At 47.2% G+C, this 22,500-nt stretch overlaps 1 protein-coding gene across 19 annotated transcripts in view; it reads right to left on the bottom strand.

Moving 5' to 3' along the window:
• Positions 1 to 22,500, bottom strand: part of ARHGEF10L (Rho guanine nucleotide exchange factor 10 like) — an 87,305-nt gene that overhangs the window by 7,106 nt on the left and 57,699 nt on the right. For 14 of the 19 annotated variants that reach the window (XM_078378951.1, XM_078378946.1, XM_072977444.2 and 11 more), the window contains 4 exons: positions 21,465 to 21,685; positions 20,041 to 20,195; positions 14,923 to 15,074; positions 1,820 to 1,994 (listed from right to left, as the gene is read on the bottom strand). In XM_078378951.1, the coding sequence (XP_078235077.1) occupies positions 1,820 to 1,994; positions 14,923 to 15,074; positions 20,041 to 20,195; positions 21,465 to 21,685 (703 nt within the window). The remainder of the gene's footprint in view (positions 1 to 1,819; positions 1,995 to 14,922; positions 15,075 to 20,040; positions 20,196 to 21,464; positions 21,686 to 22,500) is intronic. The other 5 variants (XM_078378945.1, XM_078378947.1, XM_072977449.2 and 2 more) reach the window with 1 other exon arrangement.

Here is a 22,500-nt window from a genome sequence, read left to right as displayed (position 1 = left end):
CTATTGGTCACTTGCATGAGGCACAAGGTAACATGCCCGGCAACAGAGGAGACACATCATCACCTAGTAGTTGAAGCAGGTGATCGTGGTCCCTCAGACCCTTGATCCCAAGGCTGCAAAAAGAAATCCAAAAATATCAGTCACAACAAATAAAGAACAAAGTCCTGTCAAGGGACAATGGTCATGCAACCAGGTAAATGCAAAAAAAGAGAGGAATTAATTACAAGTCACACAAATTTAATACAGGTTTGTTACATCCCAACGTAAGTGGCAACAAAAAAGGCTCAGAAAGACCCCCTTTTTTGTCTTCAAAGAAATAAAAGAGGGAAAGGGAGGGAGTCTAATGGCAAATAAATATTTTATCGATGAGACTTGAAGCTGTAACGTCGGACTTGCCCGACCAGTATATCTGAGAATATACAAATTTAAAAAGGCTGCGCCTTTTCTCTTTTTGCAAAAGAGACTTTATTAATGACCTGTCTAGTTAAAAAGGATGAGATAGCTTAAGCTCAAAAATGCATTAATACCCAAAGGGGTGGGGGGAATGCTCACACTAAGGAAGAAGAGAGATGGTGATAAATTTTTTAAACCCGGCTTTTTTAGAGGGAGAAAAAAAATTAAACCATGAAACACTTTACACAAGTAATGCATTTAAGGACTAATTACACAATTACTCCATCTTGCATGTTGGAACTGAGGGAGATGGAAGAGATCTAAAAGACGGGCAAAGGAAGGAGGGAGAAACCGCAAGATGAATAAAGGTAACGTTTTGTTTTATCAGCTAGTTTTTGCTTTGCTAACCTGCTTGGTCGGGTAGGGGTTAAAACTTCCATGCAGGGCTGAACTGGGAGTGAGGGGAGATGGTCAGGGAAGGGAAGGGGTGACAGGCCCTTCTTTAGTTTGAATGAACTCTGCTCCTTACCTCCATGCACACACACACACACACACACACACACACACATATACATATGCCTCATTGCATTTTGCACCAGTGCGGGGAATTCTGCCCCAGTGGGGAGACAGCCCCCCACCGATCTCCAGCTGCCTCAATCCTTTGAGAGGTAGCATCCCTTAAAGGCCTCCAGGAAAGGGAGACCTCAGAGCCCATTTGGTCAGCTGAAAGGGCAATGCCCTTTACGGCAACCCCCCCACACCTAGTCCTCTCCATAAGAGAGGAGTAGAAGTGGTAACCCAACCCATCTGATAGATACGAGGTGCAGGAAGATTGCCTTAAGGTATGGGCAGCCACACGCCACCAACCGGGCCGGCCCTCCCTACTAGGTGCACTAAGGCAATCAGCTCAGGTGGCAGGCATCGGAGGGCAGCTGTGGCAGTCAACCTGCCATTCCTCACAAATTCCCAAACTGTCACGTCCCCCCCCCACCCCAATCAGAGGAAAAAATGATGTATAGCACACCACTATGCTCCTGGACCTAGGGATCATTAAAGTGCATCCATTTGGCTTTCTCCCCATTCGTCTCTCTTTTTTTTAAAATGGAATTGGTATTTGCAAAAGTTTGCAAATTTGTCATATTGAGACGAAACTCTCTCCCAACTCTTATCTGTGCCCCCACCCAATTAGTCTGATGAAGCAAGACTTAGCTACCAGCAGTTCTGGCCACTTCAGTACATGGACTGGTAAAGCAGGGTGGTGGGGGTGTAATTTTGCCCTCTGCCTCAGGCAGTAGATCAGCCTCGTGCAAAGGCATTGCTAAGAAGTGCAATTGTTTCACACTGCTCTGTGTTTGGAATTTCTTGGCAAGGATTACATCCTGCGTTGTTGTTTCATTTTGTTGTGTTTCGTTGTGTTCCTTCCTACCTGGCAGAGCGAAAGTGGTCCGAGTGGCAACGTTGATCTCCTGAAGGAGCTCCAGAGTCTCTGTGTGGAAGAGGCGGATGGAGGAACCCAAAGAAAAGGCCATCCAGACCCCACTGCCGGCTTTGATCATGTGCGTGACGCTAGCTTCCTCTTCAGGATGGGCCTCAAAGGTTTGCTGCAGGGGGAGAAAAAGGAAAGGAAGGGTGGAACAGTGGAAGAAACAAGTCCTTGAAGAAGGCAAGGAGAAGATCTAGATCTCCTGAGGTTTCTGTCTTCACCAGGAGCAGGGGCTTTGTAAAGTTAATGGCTTTTGATAGGCCATAAAAGTCAAAACCATCCCAAAGACTTTGTTTTATGAGAGATTAAACTACAAAAAAAAAATATTATTTGTAAAAACATTCATCCCTCTTCCTTCCAACCCACCCACCAGAGGGAGCAGAGATGCCTGAAGGGGACCAGCTAGCACCATCATCCTTTCAATCGACAAAAATGCTGCCTCTTGAGCCTTGTGAGAGCTGGGGGGTAATTTAAGATTCAGCAATAGCTTAGAAGGTTGAAGGTCACAGATCCCTTTGGGTGCTAATATGTTTAAATTTACTCCAAATAATCAAACTTAATTTAAATCTCTCATACTGATTTCTGAAGATGTTCATTTGGGAAAATTGCTCTTTCGAGATGAACAGTAACAAACTCCCCAACCTTATGTTTTAAGGGAAAGAAAATTTGTTTAAATGACAATCCAGATGAGGACAAGACAAACGCTGTTTCCACAAACGAAAATCCACAGCAGGAGATCTTGCCAAGAAATTAAGACAAGCAGACCCATGGGGGATTACCATTTTGTTTTTATTAACAATATTTATACCACGGGTTTTGCACAGTATGGTCGACAAAATGGGAAACATAAATATATGAAATACAAGTGCAGATAAAGAATAAATGAACGCTCAAGATGCACGAGAAAATAACTTAATCCAAGCAGCAGCAACAGCTAATTAAACAGCACCAGAAGGTCCCTCAAGCTACTTCTCTCATTAAAAGTTTTCTCAAGTAAAACAGGTTTAACTCGGCACCAAAATGAATAGATAGCAGGGCAAGGGTGGTGGTGGGAGTCAAGCAAGTGCCTCTCTTACAGCTATTTCGCAGCCTGAATGCCCCTCGCAGAAGCGAGGCGGTCCGATCATCACCCACCAAGCTTTCTTGCTGGTCTAAGGGAAGGACTTCAGTCAAGTTGGGGCCCAGTTAGGCTTTTTTAGGTCAATGTGGAGTTGTGTCACAAGGAAGGCAGGCCATTTCTGCTCTTTCAGAACCTCTTTGGGCTTGGCATCAGCCCATTCTGGCAAAACCAGAAGCGACTAGAAAGCTTCTTCTGTTGAAAATCCCACTTCTGGGTTTATTTTGACTTTTAAGCTCTGTGTGTGTTGTTTTTAAAGCAAGATGTGGGAAATACATCTTGTGGAACACTGCAACTTTTGGGGGCTGTGGAATGTGCCGTTCTCCCATGTTTTTACCAGACACTATTAGGAGTGGATGATGGGGGGGAGCAAGACTGGGAAAAAAATGATTGTTAGTACTCTCTTTTCATTTCCAGACCAACTGCCGATATTAAAGAGATGGGAGATGATGGCTTCCATTTGGTGAATCAGCTTCCCTAAGTCTGTTCATCACTGCAGGGTTGGGTTTTGGACTACATCTCCCAGACTCCACCACCATCACCCCACCAACCAGCACATTGGCTGGGACTGAAATCTGGAATTTACTATCCAAAAGAAGAAGCAGAAGCAACTCTGCGTCCACTGAGACCTGCCCCTTTCAGAGAACACAGATCCATGGACATTGGCCAGACTCAGCTTCTTTTGTTCTTTCCTTCCTGCTATGAAGAAACCTGGAAGTGGGGACAGAAGGCATTGAGGAGGTTGGCCACCGCCTCCACTGCCACCCCATTTTGTTCTGAAATTAAGGCCACAACAAGAACCCCGATGCCCCGGCTGTCAGAGTCTCCCCCCCCCCCCGTCCCCGCTTCCTTCAGATTCTGAGTAGCAAATCTATGCGTCTCCCCTCTGGGCTTTTTAAAAGAAAAGGTTTCACTCGACTTGCTGTCGATTCCACCTTGCCAGCGGAAGGAAAGCAGGGAAATAGTTGGACTGCAGTGATGGCTTCTCAAAGATGCAATTACCTAGGAACTTAATTCCCTGGCCTGTTGGGTTTTGCTTATTTTCTCTTCAGGCCTTTTAGCAGGTCCTTCTCGGGCTCAGCACTGGAACCTCTTGTTTTGATTCCTCCACCACCACCCTTTCTTTTTCCTTAATAAGAGATCAGCCAAAAACACAGAAGAAGCTGTATCGATGCCATGAGTGTTCCTCAGCCTTTCTGACCCGGGGTGGGCATGCCAAAGAAGAGGACGCGGCTGTGCCCATCCGCTGCCACCAAAGCAAGCCAGAGTCCTGTGGCACTTCAACGTTGTCTCAGGCACCAGCCTTCGTGGACCACAGCTTCCTTTATCTGAGGCCACCAAGGATGTCCACAGGGGGTTGCAGGAAAGTAAACCATTTCAAGGTGTCACAAGACACTTTGGGTACTTCAGCCTCAGCCAAGTTTTTAAAAAAAGTGTGCATGTGCACAGAAGACAGAGAGGGAGGGAGAGAGAAGTGACCTCCTGAGATCACCAGTAAGAGAGTCAAGTGCAGGTGGTCAGGGGAGGTCCCTGTAACTCAAGTGGAAGAAACCCCTTCACGTTACGTTGAAGGGCCCGAGTTCAATCCCCAGCATTTCCGGACTGGGCTGAGAAAGACACAGACACGACTCAAAGTGCTAGAGGTGGCCGGCTCAGGACACGCCCAGGGTCTCACTCAGAACGTGAAAAATAAAAGAAGGCCCACGTATTGGTGCATTGCATCTCAGCCTCCAGAGATTCTGGCCTTGAGCCAAAGGGACCAACCCTGCAAGCCATGTTTCCTCCGGTGTCCCTCCCAAGGACACACGGACAGGGCCACTTAGCCTGAGCCCGGTTCTGCCCAATCTAGAACTTGGAGGCCAAAGGTGGCCATGGCGACTGGTCTCAAAGGCTCTCTGTATTGCATCCCATGCCCTGGGGCAGAGTGGGACCCTCTCACCACCTGTTGGGCGAAGGTGTGATGAAGAGGGGACGATGCAGGATGCGGCCGACCTCCTGTCCTGCTGGCAGGTTTCCCACAGGCATCTGGGGAGCCACTGTGGAAACAGGCAGCGAGACTTCTCCATGCCTTCCATCGGATTCAGACTCCAGGCCTATTATTCTGTTCACATCTGCGCCCAGCCAGACTACCTGCCCTTGCAGCCTCCTTAAGAAACGTACAATAATTCAGCACAATACTCTTTTGTTCTCCCACACAGATTTTTCTATCTAAATTTTCAAAGAGATCTATTTGTACCAAGGGACGCTCTCTTATAGTATTGTCTCGGTAGCCAGAAGCTTAATTCTACAGATCTAATTAATAAGTCAAATGTTTTGTTTCTTACTCAATTCCTACCAACATATATTTCTGTGAAGAAAACAAGAGCAACGGGAAGGGGAAGGGGAAAGGATAGAATGGAAAGGAAAAGCTTGGAATAGGTGTGTGTTTCCTGTTGCATCTTTCTTGCCAACCATCATCTCCTTTTCCATCTCTCTTTCTTATCAAAACCATTCATCTTCCACTGTACTCCAACTTTCCAACAACTCACTTTGTAGGATTGCTGGGGAAGTGGAAGGAGGAAACACTCTTATCTGGAAGCCCAGACAGGAAACAGGGGCAACGTGTTTCTACCACTTCATTTTCCAAGCGGTGGGCAGCTTTTTTTCCAAAAAGTTTTAAGGAGGCTATGTTGAACCCACAACAGTTTTCTTAACAAGAGGAAATAAACCTAGGCAGGAGGAAAACCTGCCAGTCTTACTTTCCTTCTGTCTCTTAGACACTCAATACCCTGCACAGAATTTTACATTTTTGTGTGTGTTCCTTTTACTCCCTAAACATATACATTCTATGTGCAAAACATTTGAATTTTCTTACTGTATGATTTAGGTAAATTAACCTCCCTCCCCTGTTTATACATACATACATACATACATACATACATACATACATACATACATACATACATACATACATACATACATACATACATACATACATACATACACACACACACACACACACACACACACACACACACATATACAGAGAGAGAGAGAGAGAGAGAGAGAGAGAGAGAGAGAGAACCCGATTGTTCTCACAGAGTTGTTGTTGTGAAACTAAAAGGCGGGGGAAGGACAGCCACCCGTGCTATCTTGAGTTCACAGGAGGGGAAATAAATATAACAAAGAAGTAGGTACACATGGTGGGACAGGCCAGGCCAGGCTTGAAGATGTGCAACTGGCCTAAAGCCACCAGAGAGTTTTTGCAGCAGAGCGGACGTACAAGGCTCCCACCCTCCAGGGCTCCCCAGTCACTGACTGAAAGCAGGTGCTCCATGGCTTCTTTCTCTCGCTCCCACTCAACCAACTTCCCCAGATCCCTTGGTGTTTCTCTGTTTCTCCTCATGCTCACATGTCAGACTCATCTCCTTTAGCCTAAAAGGCATGTTGGATTTGACAGTACAGGATTACACCCCAAACATCAGCCTTTTCTAGAAAGCAACCATCAGAGTGTAGGGGGTGGAGGAATCTCAGCTTGGAAGATAGATCAACGAGAAACAACCCTCCAGGGTCTTCCTGTGTGGGGGAACCTGCCACCTTTCTCTCTCTCTCTCTAGCTTTGACCTTTCTTCTGCGCATTACAGATTCTCCCTAGAGGGATGAAGAACAGGCCGGCTTGGGAAAAAGAGAAGATTTTATTTGAAACTGGCAACTGGAGGAGCAATGGGTGTTTTGAAGAGCTGCTAGGAGGCAGTGAGAATCAAGGGCACACTCAAGGTTGGCAACCTGGGCAGGGGGAGGCAGGAAAAGAGAGAAAGAAAAGAAAACGAGAGGTCCCACCAGAGCACTTCTCACTTACCCTGCAAGATGCACCAGCGAGATTTTAATCGGTTTGTGGCAGGGTCTTTTGGTGAAGTTCTGTGCTGTGTTTTCCCTAGAAAACGGCTCCCATGGCACTGCTGGAAGGCCGTGTGCCGAAAGGGGCCAGGTGTGGCCCACAAGAAGATTTCACCACTGGAGTCCTTGAGGAACTCTCACTCTCCTGTGAGTCCCTAAGGCCGGCTGGCTGGCTGGCTTCTGCTTCTTCTGCTTCCTTTTCCTCTGAGCATCAGCCATGCCCTCTCATCAACAGAGCCATGGGCTCAAGTACCTCAGCGCAAAAACAAATGCTGAGGGCTTGAGATCAGTGAGAGTGGGGTTGGGGTGCAGCAAGAGAGGCTCATCAGTGATTAGATTTTGGACTTAGACCTTCCCAGCTGAAGTCTCTTCCCCCACCCACCAAACTTACTGGGTGACTTTGAGCAAGTTAGCACCCCTGAACCTGAACTACCTCAGAAGGTTGCTGTTCTGGGAATAAAACAGGGAAGAGAACCATGTATGCTGCCTTGGGTTCATGGGAGGAAGGCCAATAGATAAGCTACATACATACATACATACGCACGTACGCACGCACGTACGGACGGACGGACGGACGGACAGACAGACAGACAGACAGACAGACAGACAGACAGACAGACAGACAGACAGACAGACAGACAGACAGACAGACAGACAGACAGACAGACAGGCACACAGTTGCTACCATCTCTCCCATTCCTATACATTCTATCTTTGCAAACCTCTCCTTTCTTAATTTTAATTCAAACGGTAGCAGAAACAGTAAACAAAAACATAAAAATCAAAGAATTACAATAATACACACTGTAAAGTGACAAAGAGCTGCTAAGCTTTCAGCCGCCTGTCTGCACCTCCGAACTAATTTAGTGCATATAAACATCATTCTTGGTTTCCAGGATGATTTCCAAAGGAAGCTTTTGCCAACAATGCAAGATGTCAGGAATCGAAATAATTAAATCAGAAGAGGAGTATAATTACTGTTGGTTTTATTCATAATAATTAATACCAAAACTAAATCAACAAAGCAAGAGAGAAGGCACCTCTCCCCCAGACCTCTCTGAGTCACTGTCCATTCTCTTTTGCTTGTGTGTGTGTGTGTTTGTTTGTTTGTTTTAGGGCTTTTTATAAAACAAGTCTTTCACCAGATTTCCAGAGCAGCTGGTGGGAAGTTAAAATTGCAACAAAATAAATTAAAACTAAGTATATCAATATATATAAACATTCAGGGGGCCTGGCTTCCCTTATTGCATCCTGGAGAGCCATGTGGTAATATGGTTAACATGCTGGAATACAACACACACACACACACACACACACACACTTGCTCCCTCATATACAGCCTGACCAACCTCACCGGGTTGTTGTCGTCAAGATAAAGGGAAGGAGAAGAAAGCCATGTAGGCTGACTTGAGCTCACGGGAGAACAGCCAGGACTGAAGAGCAACAAACAAGTATTGGCAGCCCATCCTGACGCGGACGAGAGTTCAGAGCTGGCCGGTGATAAAAGTGCAGCGATACGGGCTACTAAACGGCAAAGATCTCCTAAGCTTCCAGCTGCCCGTCTATTCCTCCAAACCCCCTGCACACACAGGAAAGTCACCCTTGGTTTCCTACCCTTGAGATCGACAAAAGCAGCTCCAGGTGGAGTCAGACCCCCGGCTGTCTCGGCCGGGCCACTTTCAACAGTAATTATACTCCTCTTCTGATTTCAGGATTTAAGAGCTGGGTCTTTGATTGTGAGAATGTAGCGGCCTCATCAAAGTGGGCCCCCCACTCTTGTCCTCAGTCCCACCTTGTCAGGATCCCTCCCAAAGGGGGGTGTCCCAAGCGGGATCTCTCGGCTCACTGGTCCCCCCTCAGCCAACCTCTCTGGGACCAACCCCAAGGGACTGACGGGGAGGACAGGAATCCACAGGGGTTGTGGGTCAGTGATAGATACCCTCCTTCTCACCCTGTGAAGCTCCCGTGAAGCCAGGATGGGAATGCTAGAAACCAAAAGCCCCAGCTAACATGGGCAAACGGTAAGGGACAATGGGCATTGTAGTCCAAGACAAGGCCCAGGTTTCCCCACTCCTGTTTTAGTCTATGAGCTGAAGTTGCCCTTCCTTGTACCTGCTCTTCCACTCCAGCCATATATATATATATATTTGGCTGGAGTGGAAAAGCAGGTACTATAGTGTATATATATTACCTAGCCATACCTAGCACACAAATTCTTCTCTCCCCCTCCTCTGTGAGAATTAAAAAATAGAGTATTCCCTTTCCCCCCCCCCTCCTTCTCTCTCCCTTGGATTGAGCTCCTCGTATGCAGCATCCTAGCTCAGAGCACCCATTTTTTTATTGCCTGCATTATAAAAATCCAGAATATTATATGGAAAATGCTGACACAACCCTACCCACAGCGGCAACAGCGGCATTTATGTACCTCGAAATGTCTATATAAAAACGGCGCTCCTATAAATCCCCCACTGGGCAGCGAGGGAGGCATAAAAAATCATATTCCTATTGACGAGGTACCAAGCTTCACCTAACAGAAGGTGCCAAAGCAGGGCTGGTGCCAACATCTTCTGTGCAGGGAAGAGGGGAAGGGCAAGAGGCAGGTGCTGCTGAATCAAGCGTGGAGTGGTGAAAGAGGAGAACACTGGCCTTCCCTTCCTTTGGGGTTAAAATAAAATAAAATAAACATCTCCCTGTCTTTGAGAGGGGAGTCACTCCTGCCTTCAAGAGAATGCCATGCCTCTAGAAACCTAGCACTTGCTCTTCACACCTTTGTTTTCTGCCTGCAGGGAGACGCGTTCTACGACATGGACCCAGCATGCCATGGGGGTGGCCAGCAGAGCAACTCAAGTTGAAACAGTCACACACACACAGAGAGAGACACACACAGAGACACAAACACACACCCCTTAATTCATTCCTTTGCCATCCCCTCAGCCTGTTCTGCAGGGAAGGCCTACAAAGTCCCCCTGTTTCCTCACAGGGCAATCCTCTCCCCACGCTTTCCCATAGGGACCGAGGGGGATCCTCCAAAGGATCATTATTACCCCCAAGCCCTCTCTCACTCACACTTACTCCATGATGCCTTAGTGACCGTGTGCATGCATGGGCAGGCATCGGTGCATGCTGGAGACAAGGTGCCTATCCTTCCTCCCATTCCTCTTTTTAAACAAACACGCAAAGCAGAGGTTTGTGTTTCTGAGGATGGCCAGCAAGGGAGCTGGAGCTGGAGGACTGCAAACGCCACACCCACACAACTCTCACTGTCTTCCCAATTTTGCCAGGCTGGTGAGGCTCAGAGACCGAGCCTGGCCCAAGAAAGGCTTTGTATCTAGACGCATACGGCTTTCACAGCAGTGACAACAAAAATGTCCTTCCATGCGTTCACGGAATGATAGAAACTGCTTTCTGTTATTTCTTCTCCATTTGGGGGGAAATGACCTGTTTTTCATTCTCCAATTGCAGTTTTGGGCTGTTTTCTTTTAGGGTAGAAATGACTATTGATATTCCCTTCATTTATGCTGTTGCAGAGTTTATTTCTTCTGCCCAAGTCTTGGAATCGATGTACCACCCCTGCACCGCATCTCTCTCTTCTTCTTCTTCTTCTCTCTCTCTCTCTCTCTCGGGTACAAATGCTTGCTAAATACCTGACTAGGTTCCCAAATCCACTGGAAATTGCCCACCTGTGTGGGTGGCTACAAATAATTGCAGAATTTCCCTCTAAGAAATATGGCTGCAGATGAGATACAGTGAGAAAAAAGGGGAGGGGAAGAGGGAGAATGTGAGGGTATAAAAACCAGTGCTCTTAGCAGTGAAACCATGATTTGTTTGCCAATACTTTTTCTTCTTTAATTTTTAAAATGCTGAGCAAGGCAAACAGGCCTTCGTTGGTCCCATTTTGTAGATGGGAAAATTAAGTAAGAGACCAAGTGATTTGCCCAAGGTTGCACGCTTCTGTCGGTGGCAGAGGGGATTGAGAATAGAAAAGACGTCATGCAGAAAGGAATGGGAAACCTGAAGCAGAAAGGATAGACTGCCATGAATGGCAAACAAGGCTGGCATTTGCAGGTTCTTTCTGACTCCCAAACAGATGCTGCGTGCCCTCTCTTCTCCACACACACACACACACACACACACACACACACACACACAGAGAGCGAGGGGGGGAGAGAGAGAGAGTTCTGGGTAAGCACACACAGGTACAGTTTTGCTGCAGCCTCCTTGATCCATTAGACGCATCAGCCATGCCTGCTGTTGTCCTTTATGCAGCTTTATGTACTCCAGTTGCTAAGGCTTGGCATTAACATCAACTACGCCCAGTCTCTCTCTCCTGCATCCACACCATCACACACACTTCTCTCTGACAACCTTCACTCCAACATCGCACTTTCCCTTCGGGTGCCACCATAAGTAACTAACTATGCATAAGTTCGGGGGGCTAATTAATGGAGAACTTGGTTCAGAGCCAGGCATCTAATAGGCTAAGAGTGATCTTGAATCACCAGAGAGCCTCACACATCACCACCATCCCTAGCCTCTGGGTAACCAAGCCTCCTGTTAGGCAGAGGGGGGAGGGCTGCCTTATGAGAAGAGATTTCTCAAAGGCAACCTGACGGAGGGCCTGGTTCTCCAGACCAGAGGAATGGCTACTCCTTTCTTCCACCAGAGACCCTCCAGAAGTGGCTGGACAGGTGAGTACCCGGCCAGGAAGTGATTCTGGAAATTATTCTAAAATGGGAGGTTTTCTGAGCTCTGGAACAAAGCAAAGCAAAGTGTGCTGTTTATATACCACCCATAGCGCTTAAAGCACTCTCTGGGTAGTCTGCAATTTAATTATGAAGGCCACACATTGCCCCCCTTGCACGCTGGGTGCTCAATTTACCGACCTCAAAAGGATGGCAAGCTAAGTCAACCTCAAGCTGGCTACCTGGAATTGAACCCTGGGCCGTGAGCAGAGTTTTGGCTGCAGGACTGCAGTTTAACCATCACACCACAATGGGTAGCCAATGCCATCTTCTAGAAATGATGTAGTTCTGGATTCCTTGCATCCAGGAAAGAGTTGGAATAAAGGACCTAAAATCCTTTTGGCTGCAATTTTATTGTTTTATACATCCATATCCAGTTTAATAGCATCTTTAGAACCCACTAAGGCCTGTGTTATTTCAGCAGTCAGTGAGCAACGCCTAAAGTTCAGATCTTACGTCAGGGCAGGGAGTATATCCTCTCTCCCCCCCCTCGAATCCCATCAGATGCAGCTGGACTGGAACTCACATCAGCCCCAGTCAGCACAGCCAGTGGTGGCACAAGCTCTCATGCTAGAACAAAGGTAGGGAAACTGAGGCCCCGTGTCCCCTTAGCAGATGGGACCCCAGGTAAAATCAGCAGAGCAAACTTTTTCACAAAGCTGTTAAACTGTCACCATTTCAGCCTCTAAGAACAGGGAAGAGAGCTTGTGGAAAAAGCTAGGAAACCACCCATGGATCGAGTCATGGGGAAAGCAGCCATGGCCAACCGGGAAGGCCCAGGACAGCCAACCGCAGCTCCAGGGCCTGTGGTTCCCAACACCTACGTTAAGCTTTCCTGTCCTCTCGTCAGCTTCTAATCCTTATCGTCTGGCCCCAAAGTCCACGGTGCTGCTGTGGGAACTCCCTCTGTGCTTGAGTGACTCTGGATTTTTAAAAAGTTCCCCCGGGAGATCCAAAAAGCAGCTCCCCTACACTTAATGAGCACAAAGAACAAGGCCATTGCTTCTTGGGAACTAAGTCAGCAGGAAAAGAACACTATATCAACACTTTATAGAAGGCATGGCCTGGCAAAAGCAAAACAGGGGGAAAAAGCAACCACCTCAAAACTCCAAACCACTTTGCGGTTCCAGAAGAGGAGGCAGTAGCCATTTGCTCTGAAAAAAGCCCAGCAGAGAGGCAAACAGGGTCCCCTGACGGTAGCACCAAGTGGAAGATTGGCCTGTTATTGCTTCATGGAATAACTAGTTCAAGGCTGGCTGCTGCACAGCAGGAAGACAGAAATCTAGGTCAGTCCATCTCTGAACTCAGAATAGGGCAGATATGGCTGGATCCCGACCCCACCCCCTTCCTGAAAATGCTCCCTCCTCTGGCAATGCGTAAAAGCAATGCTGAAACTTTGTGCTGGGTTCGACTGTCAACGGGGCAGAGTTGTGAATATGTGCTGCCCCCATGGATCCATGCTTTGCTGTTGTACCTACCCATGCGAAGAAAACCTTTCCATCTTTGTTGTGGTGACATCAAAGCAAAACATCAGGTTGTCCCCCATGTACACAGAGAAAGCCTTTGTCATTTCTGCACGTTTCTCCTTCCTTTAAGCACTTGCCATCTGATTCTAACAAATCCCACCTAATGCTCAGGAGCACATTGCCAAGGTGGTCTCCCTCCCTTGTATTCACTCGTCCCTCGGGACCTGGAACTCAAAGGCACACCCTCTTGTTGAAGAGTCTTCCTTTTATGCCATTACAACTCCCAGTATCCCCACCCCACCACCAGCTAGCATGGCCACAGGCTGACGGTCTCCCTTCCTTTACCTTCCCTTTACATCCTAGTAGAGGCTGCCTAAACAGAAGAATTCCTTCCCGCTGGACTATTTTAAAAAGCAGCGGGGTGGGTGGGTGATTTAACAAGCACTGCTACTTAACACACTGCCGTTCTGTTTTACTTCCATGGCTAGGAGATGTGGACATCTCCTGCTCCAGGAGTTCTTTAACCCTCCCGCTCAAGAAAAGAGCATTCAAGACAGCAGACGTCTGAACACCTTACATGGATGGGAAATCCCACCCATCAAATCAGACGCTGAGTGCTAGAGGGGCTTCTGGTTTGCCGTCTTTGAACCTCACTGCCAAACAGCTTCCTCTGAGTTTCCCATGCTTATATATGAGAAAAGGGAATAATAGAGGTATCAAATATATTTGCTCACTTCACACCCTGGATTGCCTTAAAAACGTCGACTGCCTGCTGGGTTCCCCTCCCCACCACAGTTCACCTTCATTTTTCCCCTAAACCAAAGTGCCTGAAATAGGTTCCCTTTCTCCCTTTTGCTCATGGTGCATTGCTCAAGAGAGAAACTCCTGCTTCCAACCTCTAGAGTATTTGCTCTTTCCCCCCCCCTTCATGTTTTGCACCTGTTATGCTACCGCTTTCTTTCTTTGAGACAGGAAACAGGAACTCCTGATGCCTGCACATTGAAAGTTGCAGAGGGAGCTGTGCTAGTTTGCCAATGCCTCCGAGACACCAACTGAGGCTTGAGTTTTCCCACATCCCAGTCCCTGCAACAACGGAGCATTGGGGTATTTTTTTTTTTTTTTGGTTTTTTGTTTTAATGATCTTACAATTCAACAACTGATCTGCGAAGACATGAGCAGGCATGGTTAAGGCAACCTCACAGTGGGGCAGCATGTTCATCTCATGAATAATAGAACTGAGATGCACAGAGGGAGGAGGGAGGCCACACGGCCGGTCAACTGAGAAATTTGCCAAGTCGATAAAATGTACACACACACACATACACAGAGCTTTCTCTCTTTTTCTGCTCATATATAAAGTGGTTGCTGGTTCATTCACCAAAGGAAGGGCTGGGAAAGGGAGGGAGGAAAAGCAAGAAATGGCCAGCTGTGTGCGCAGCCCATGAACCAAAGCCAAGCTGCATGCTGTAACAGCGCCACACAGTGGTCACACCACAGGGATTACAGCAACCCATGGAATGAATTCCTCAGACTAGGTCCTTCCTTCCTGACTACCCTGCCCAACACATTTTCTTGCCTGAAGCAAAGATGGCAACCCCAACAACAGTCAACTGGGCTGATGATTGAATCTGACTTCCAGTTAGGAACACTGGAAGAAGCTGCTTTCCCCTGAATTAGACCAGTGGGAGCCTGGGAATTCCCTGGCAGGTCTCCCATCCAAGCACTGGCCAGGCTCAGCCCTGCTTAGCTTCCCAAATCAGACAAGAGCCAGTGCTTTCACAGGAGAAAGAGGAGGAGGAGGAGGAGGCAAGAACCAACCTGACACATAGCCAAGGCCACCCCTACCTGTGCTTTCAGGGAGGCAGCATCGAACACAGTGACTTGGTTGCCACAGCTGGCCCACAGGGCGTCATCCAAGGTCAGCAGGGTCCGCACTGGGGCCAGACCGACTGCAAGGCACGTGGGCTCAGCCTCCGCATCCCAGAGTCCCCCTGTGGCTAGGAAAAAGAAAGCAAAGAATTAGGCAGGCCTGCTGTGGGAAGAAACATTTTGAAAAGGCATGTGGGGAAGTCAAGCCACTTCTGAAGGTGAGGGGCTCCAAAAGGTGCAGCAAGAATGTAGAACTCAAGGAGCACCCGATTCTACAGAAATTATAAAACTGGATTGTTTTCCAGCATGAGTCCAAAGATTTGGGAGAGGGATTTTAGTGCAGTAAAAGAGAGCACCCCAAGACATTTTGATGTTTGAAACAAAGAAGAGAAAGGCGCCTGCTCCTACCTTCATGTACAAAAGCCATGGGAGTCTCTACTGAATGTTTCTGTAGCCTTCATAAGGAGCCCTGGAGCTGAAGGTGGCCAGCAAGCCTAAGGGGTGAGGGCAGACAACCCAGCACAGAGTTGTCTCCTCCCAAACCTTGCTGCCTCCCAGTGTCTATTTTTTTGGGCCCTCAGTCCCGCAGCTAGTATGGCCATGGCTGAATGGAGGATTCTGGCAGATCTGATCCAGAAAAAAATTGACTTTGGAAGGCACTAGATGGCCTACCTCTGATCTAGAAAGTGTAGAGGTTTGCCTGTCTCTGATCCAGAACACTTGGAGGTCACTGGTTTGCCTACATCTGATCAAGAGCATCTCAAGTGCACTAGGTTGCCGACTTCTGGTCTAGAGTGACTTGCAGCATTGGCTGACCAGGGTGTTTCAGACAGGATTTCTTTCCCATTCCTACCTGGAGGATACTAGGGATAAAACCTGGGACCTTCTTCTTAATGCCAAGCAAGACCTCCCCTAGTGAGCCATGATGTTTCGCCTGAAAATAATGTAAGTTTCTAGACCTCATGTTTCAGAATGAAGGGGCAATTTAAATAGGAATGTGGGAAACTGCCTTCCAATGAGGTCTAGACCATTGGTCTACTGAGCCCACTATTTTATTGGTTCTCCAGTACAGTATTTAGGCAGGATGAGGCCCAGTCCCACACCAGCTGGAGACGATGGGAGTCAAAACCTGGGTTCTTCTCCAGGCAAAGCAGAAGCTCCAGCTACATTACACTCCTCCTTTGCTCCCCAGAAACCTACTTGCCCTGCATGTTACAAATGGGACCCAGACACATGTCGATGTCTCCCCACCCCCCAAAATGATGGCTGAGAGCAATCAGAGCACCAAAAGGCAGGCAGGCAGGCAGCCAGGAACAGAGCCAGGCCTCTGTTACTTCAGCCTTCAGCGTTTCCATCTTTCCAAGGCACCGATGCTCAACTCAGTCTCACTTTCATCCAGGTGAACAACTTCCACACAGAAATAAAAACCCTGCCCCGGCTGTGGGAACAGCCTCACCTCTCCCGCCCCCCACATTTATCCTACACTTTGGGCCCTGCTGTCGTGTTAACACCCCCTGCTCAGTGCAGGCTCCAAAGGAAAGCTTCTTGGACCCAGCCCCACATGCCGAACAGGTTTTGAAAGGGGAAAGTAGCAAAGCGAAGGTCAAGCTTGAAACGGCAACTCCAGCAACAACCGCCAGCGAGCGGGTCTAAAAGAGAGATAAAGGGGAATTGCCAATTGTAAGGTTTTCACCACAGATTCCACCTGCTTGTAGAAGAAAAAGCTGCTGAGGGAGATGAGGATTCTTGAGGCACTTCGGTAATATTTCCCTTCATGGTGCATCTTGTGATCGTGCGTAAAGCTACTGTCAACCAAACCACCCTTAACATGCAATGCTTTCTCTTTTTTTGAGAAAAAAAAACCTGTTTTCTTGGTAGAGTTTTGAAGCAAGCTGGCACTCTGATAACGCTGCTTGCTCCCACCGATGTCTCTCAGTTATGCAAGCATGCCTATCCACTGCACAGGTAGCAGGTATGTCCTGCATGGCATGCCCGCCTTCCCTGCAGAGGAGACCCGGCTCAAATTGCAGCAGGAGACCCTCCGGGCCTTTCAGACATTGTGGGACACAAACTGCCATCAGCCCCAGCTAGCAGGAATGGACTGTGGGAAATTGGTGTGAGATTCAATCGTGGGAAACAGTTCTCAGAACCTCCCAGCCACGCGCAGATGTAGGATGGCCTTGAGCATCCATGCTGGAAGGAGCTACTGGCCTTGAATCTTACTCATGGACTTGCTAAAGGGGTGAGGTTCATTCTGAGGGGAAGCGAACGGAAGGCCCATCCAGTCCAGCATCCCATTTCCTACAGAAGTCAACCGCTGGGAAACCCACCAGCTGGGTGAGAGTCTGACGGCATCCTCTGTCTCATGTTTCCAAGCAAATTATATTCAGAAGCCCACTGCTCTTGGAAGCAATATTGGGTCTGATTTAACAGAACTTGCAGGTTCTCCAAGGTCTTGCTTATGACCTAAAGAGGAGTGTAGAAAAGGAAGAAAATTGTACCTTACTTTTCCCAGTCCGTTTAAATTTAAACTCACTGTTATTACTTTGTAGTTCTTTGAACTAAATAGTAACAAAAAAGTAACTCCCGTATAATTTCTCATTTCGGTAAAGACAGGGAGGAAAATGAGGGTGGTGTTTTTTTTTGCTAACCAGAGAAGGTACACCAGTCTGGTAAATTCTTTTACGCCAAGAATCTTGTGCCTACCTTGCCCTCTGCAGACGTAAGGGGCTGATTAAACATACCCTCATCTGCTAGGGTGATTATGCCTTTTCATTCCTTATTTCCCTCAACATTTTTTCTTTGCCTCCCTCTCCATACAACACACACACACTTTAATTAAAAAACATAAATGGCTTATCAAAAGCTAATTAATAAAAAGCAATATGCTGCCAAGTGGAGTTTGGAAGCTCCACGTAAACATCTGTTTATAACCCCGGAACAGAGGGCAACGAGTCGCAGATTGTGGGTGTTTAATGGAACGTGGAAGAAGAGAGAGCCAAACCCACTTTGGAGGGGGTGGAATGTAATAGCAACACAGAGATCTGGGAAAAGGAGGAGAAAGTGGAGATGAATCCACGCTTGATTAGGAGATGGAATTAACTCCACCTGGATGAGCAGGGGAAAGGGTTCAAACACTGTAAAGAAACATAAACTAAAACTACTTTTAAGATTTGATAAAGAGAAGTAACTGTTCATGTGAATGTTAAAGTAAAGTTTCCCCTTGACATTTAGTCCAGTCGTGTCCAACTCTAGGGCGCGGTGCTCATCCCCGTCTCCAAGCTGTAGAGCCAGCATTTGTCCGAAGACAGTTTCTGTGGTCACGTGGCCAGTGTGACTAGACACGGAACACCGTTTACCTTCCCACCGTGGTGGTACCTATTTATCTACTCACATTTTTACATGCTTTCAAACTGCTAGGTTGGCAGGAGCTGGGGAAAAGGAAGATAAGCCTATTTCTATACCAACTTTCTTCATCTAATGCACAATGTTGTAATCATTTCAAAATCATGGAAGAGCATGAGAATGGTTCATTAAAATTTATTTATTAAGCTTTCTAACAATACTTTAAAAGTTACTTTTCTAGTGGTTAAACAACAATGCTGCTGCGTGGTTTAATAACCATTCCCATCCCCCATTATTTTTATTTCTAACTTCTGGGGAATAAAATTTGGAGGACGTCCTGAGTCTTGATCCTCTGGCTGCAATGTCTGTCCTCTTTCTGAGCCCTCAACCTCTAGAGCATGTTCAGGCTAAAAGGAGAGGTCCTCCTTTTAAACAGGAAGTCCATCTTTCCCAAACCCACCTTAACTTCTGTTTCAATGAAAATAAAAATCATGGAAGGGACCCTTTCAAGGCTATCAAGTCGAACCCCCTGCTCAAGGCAGGAACCCAAATCCAAACAGATCGGAGAGAGGGTGGTCCAGTTTTTCTCTTGAATGCCTTCAGTGTTGAAGTGTTCATCATCTCTCAAGGTCATGGGGTCCCTGGTCATACTGTTCTAATAGTTAAGAAGTTTTTTTTTTCCTGGCGTTTTGTAGCTTCAGTCCATCATTACATGCCTTGCACTCTGGGATAATTGAGAACAGATCCTGCCCCTCCTCTGTATGACTACCTTTAAAGTCTTTGAAGAGTGCAATCCTATCTCCCCTCAGCCTTCTTTTCTCAAGGCTAAACATGCCCAGTTCCTTCTCTGTTTCTTCACAGGGCTTGGTTTCAGAATCCATGATCTGCATAAACCTAACCAAATGGGGACTCTATGAACCTTCTCTCCCGTAAGCCCAAATACACTCAAGTGATATTGACGTACATTTGCAATTTCCACTCTTGTCAAATAAAACTGAATTTAACTGACCCAAACATGAGCCTTTCTGATTATCAAAAAGAAGGGAGGGAAAGCAAAAAAAAAATTACAGGGAAGGAGAATTAAAATACAGCTGACAGGCTTCAGTGGCAGTAAAATGGCCATTCCACCCACCTCTCCTGCCAGAACGAACTGACAGCCAATCAATAGGAAATTACAGAGGTTTCAAATAGGGATTTTGTCTTGGGACCTGAATTCCAGACACTGCATTTTGAAAGTCAATTAGCATATAGTATTTTCTCAGTAATTGAGGGGTGGGAGAGGGAGGTAGAACAGGTAGTGTTTTTCACTCCCCCTTCCCCAGCTGCAACCTACTGGAAATCAAAATAGATTTAAAATTAATTAAATGTGCGTGGAAAACAAAGTATGGATGAAGCCTTCTCCTAGAGGGGAGCCTGGAGGAGGGATAAATCAACATAGCCAATTTATTTTTCAGGTGCCTTTGGGGGAGGGAAATTGACTTTTGGAAGGTCTTATAGGATTTCCTGGGGGTTTTCTAGAAGAGAACATGTTCTGGAGCTTGTTCAGAAAATACACCATACAGTGAATTCCGTATGAGAGCCAGTAGGGTGCACTGTCTGTCCTGGCTTCAAAAATCTCTCTTTGTCCATGGAAATTGGCTTGGGGGGGGAGGGGGGGTCAGTGCCGGTACAACCGTTCTCCAAACATCTCACATGAAACAGTTAGGGTTTAAGGTGGTCTGCTCCTCCGCTTTCCCCAGGGAAGCTCACCGTTGTTTCTGGCATAGGCAGCAATGGTTCCACTCTGCAGGCCAGCGAAGAGATAGTCTGTGTTGTGCTTCAGGCACAGGACAGGCTGAAGTCCAGGGCTTTTGCCCGTCAGCAAGCACTGGGTTCCTGTGTCCACACTTCCATAAACCAGGATGCTAGGATGAGAGAAACAGACATGAGAGATCCACATTGTCATGGATGGAGAAAATGGAAAGAAGTGCTTGAAAATAACGAGTTCCCTCTGGTGGCTGATTAGGGAGCTACCGGAGCACATTGGCCATTTTTCACATACTCCTCCCAAAAGTGTAAGGCTGGACGACCTGGCTCATTTGGGGGCTGAATCTTCCACCCAGAAAATGTGACTCTTCCATACCTGAGATCAATTCTGATCTCGGCTGATAAATGGCTGATAAACAGCCTGGATACCTGAAGGACCGCCCCCTTCCATATGAGCCTACCCGACAGTTAAGATCTAGCCAGGGGGGCCTTTTGAAAGAGCTGTCCCTTAAGGAGGTAAGAGGGATGGCTTGTAAACAAAGGGCCTTTTCGGCAGCTGCCCCCAGACTATGGAATGCTCTCCCGACTGAGATTCGTCTGGTGCGGATGCTGATGACATTTCGGTGCCAGGTCAAAACCTTCCTGTTCCAGAAGGCTTTTAATTGAAATAACATGAACTGTGGGTCCTGATGGCAATTTTTAGATTGTATTTTAATTGTGTTATAAGCATTTTATCTTTTATTGTTTTTTAATTGTGAGCCACCCAGAGACCTTTGAGTAGAGCGGGCAGCATATAAATTGATTGATTGATTGATTGAATGAATGATTGAATGAATGAATGAATGAATGAATAGATAGATAGATAAATAAATAAATAAATAAATAAATATAGGAGGTGGCACACAAATGGGGCACTGCCTCTGAGCACATGCAGAAGGGTTCCCCCACCCTCCTTTCAAATTAACAGCAACAACTGTTTGGACTGATGGTTGTTGTGGGTTTTTCGGGCTCTTTGGCCATGTTCAGAACATGGCCAAAGAGCCCAAAAAAACCACAACAACCATCAGACCCCGGTCATAAAAGCCTTCAAGAATACAATAAACTGTTTGAATTCATTGAGTGGGCATCTGGAGGAGAAGCCAAATTGCCTACTGTGTGGGCGGGGAATACTTTGACGACTTCCCTGAACAAGCCACATTCTGCTAGCTCAAAATGTCCAGTGGACCATTCAAATAATGTGCAAGCCAAAGACGGCCATAATCTCTAGCCCTCTCCACAGGCGGGATCCCGTAAGACAGATGATGTCATCATCCTGCTCATGTTCCCTGGAGGCTGGTCAACAAAAGCACCCACTCCCAGCACTTTAGGGGCCTCTGGGAGCACTCAGAACCACAGACCACCACCACCATCATCCACCCATCCCTTACCTGCCATCCTGCAGCCCGAGGCAAATCACCGGCTGTGCTGGCAAAACTTGGTCTGCGTCTGTTTCCGAATCTTCTGTCCTCTCCTCTTCGGTCCGCTCTGGAATGTAGTCAGAACACAGCACTTGGGAAGCCACCGGGAAGGACTTGACCACACGAGGCACCGACCGGTTCAAGGAAAAGATCTCCACTTGCCCCCCGGCCCCTTCCTGGCCTCCCCCCACCTGGAGGAGACAACAGAAGCACCAAAGGACAGCATGAAGGCCACCACCCTGGATCAAAAAGTATCTCTCCCCCCCCAACCCTTATTCCCACACTCGCCTTCCCAGAGGGTTAGCCCTGGAGTTAATCAGTTGCCACAAACCCATCCATGAGTCTTTGTGGCATTCTCTAGAAACTAGCTAGTTACATTTAGCTTACACCTAATTGCCCCACCAGCCCACAGCTGCACTTGGCTTGGCAAAAGAATACATCCCTCGCCACTGTTTTCCTGGCTAAGGCTGATGGGAGGGCCACACAGGCATCGCTAAGGTGCTGCATCAAAAGGATCCAGCAGTTAGTTGGCCTAACACAGGGTGTGGCGACATCTGGAGATCAGATGTGCTACTTTTTGGACTACAATGCCCAGAATCCCCCAACCACCATGTCTAGCTGTTGTGCGATGGAAGGAACTGCAAGCCAGCTACAGTTTCATTCCTTCTGCCTTTCAGTCATAGTATCTTATTAGAACTGCCAACAGTTTGGGGGGGGGGGGGAAGGAGAGAGGGCAATTGAGAGAGAACAGCTGTTAAACTGGTTTAGGTTTATGCAGTCACCTTCCTGGGTCACAGCAAACCCATTTAAAGGAGATTGCTGTGCAATTTGCTCAGATGAAAACTATGGCTGAAAACGATAACATTATTTTGGAGAGCCATTTGAAAGCAGTTTAGAAGAGCCGCCCCTGTCGTTCCTGGTAGGTCTAGTCATCTGTGCTCAAACCAGCGTCTTAAATCATTTTAGAAATGATTGTCCAAACCAGTTTGGCCACAGGCTACAAGGA

Source organism: Pogona vitticeps, chromosome 7, assembly GCF_051106095.1.
Source record: "Pogona vitticeps strain Pit_001003342236 chromosome 7, PviZW2.1, whole genome shotgun sequence".
Taxonomy (NCBI): Eukaryota; Metazoa; Chordata; class Lepidosauria; order Squamata; family Agamidae; genus Pogona; species Pogona vitticeps.
The sequence above is the reverse complement of the archived record's forward strand: the minus strand, read 5'-3'. Positions and strand labels throughout refer to the sequence as shown.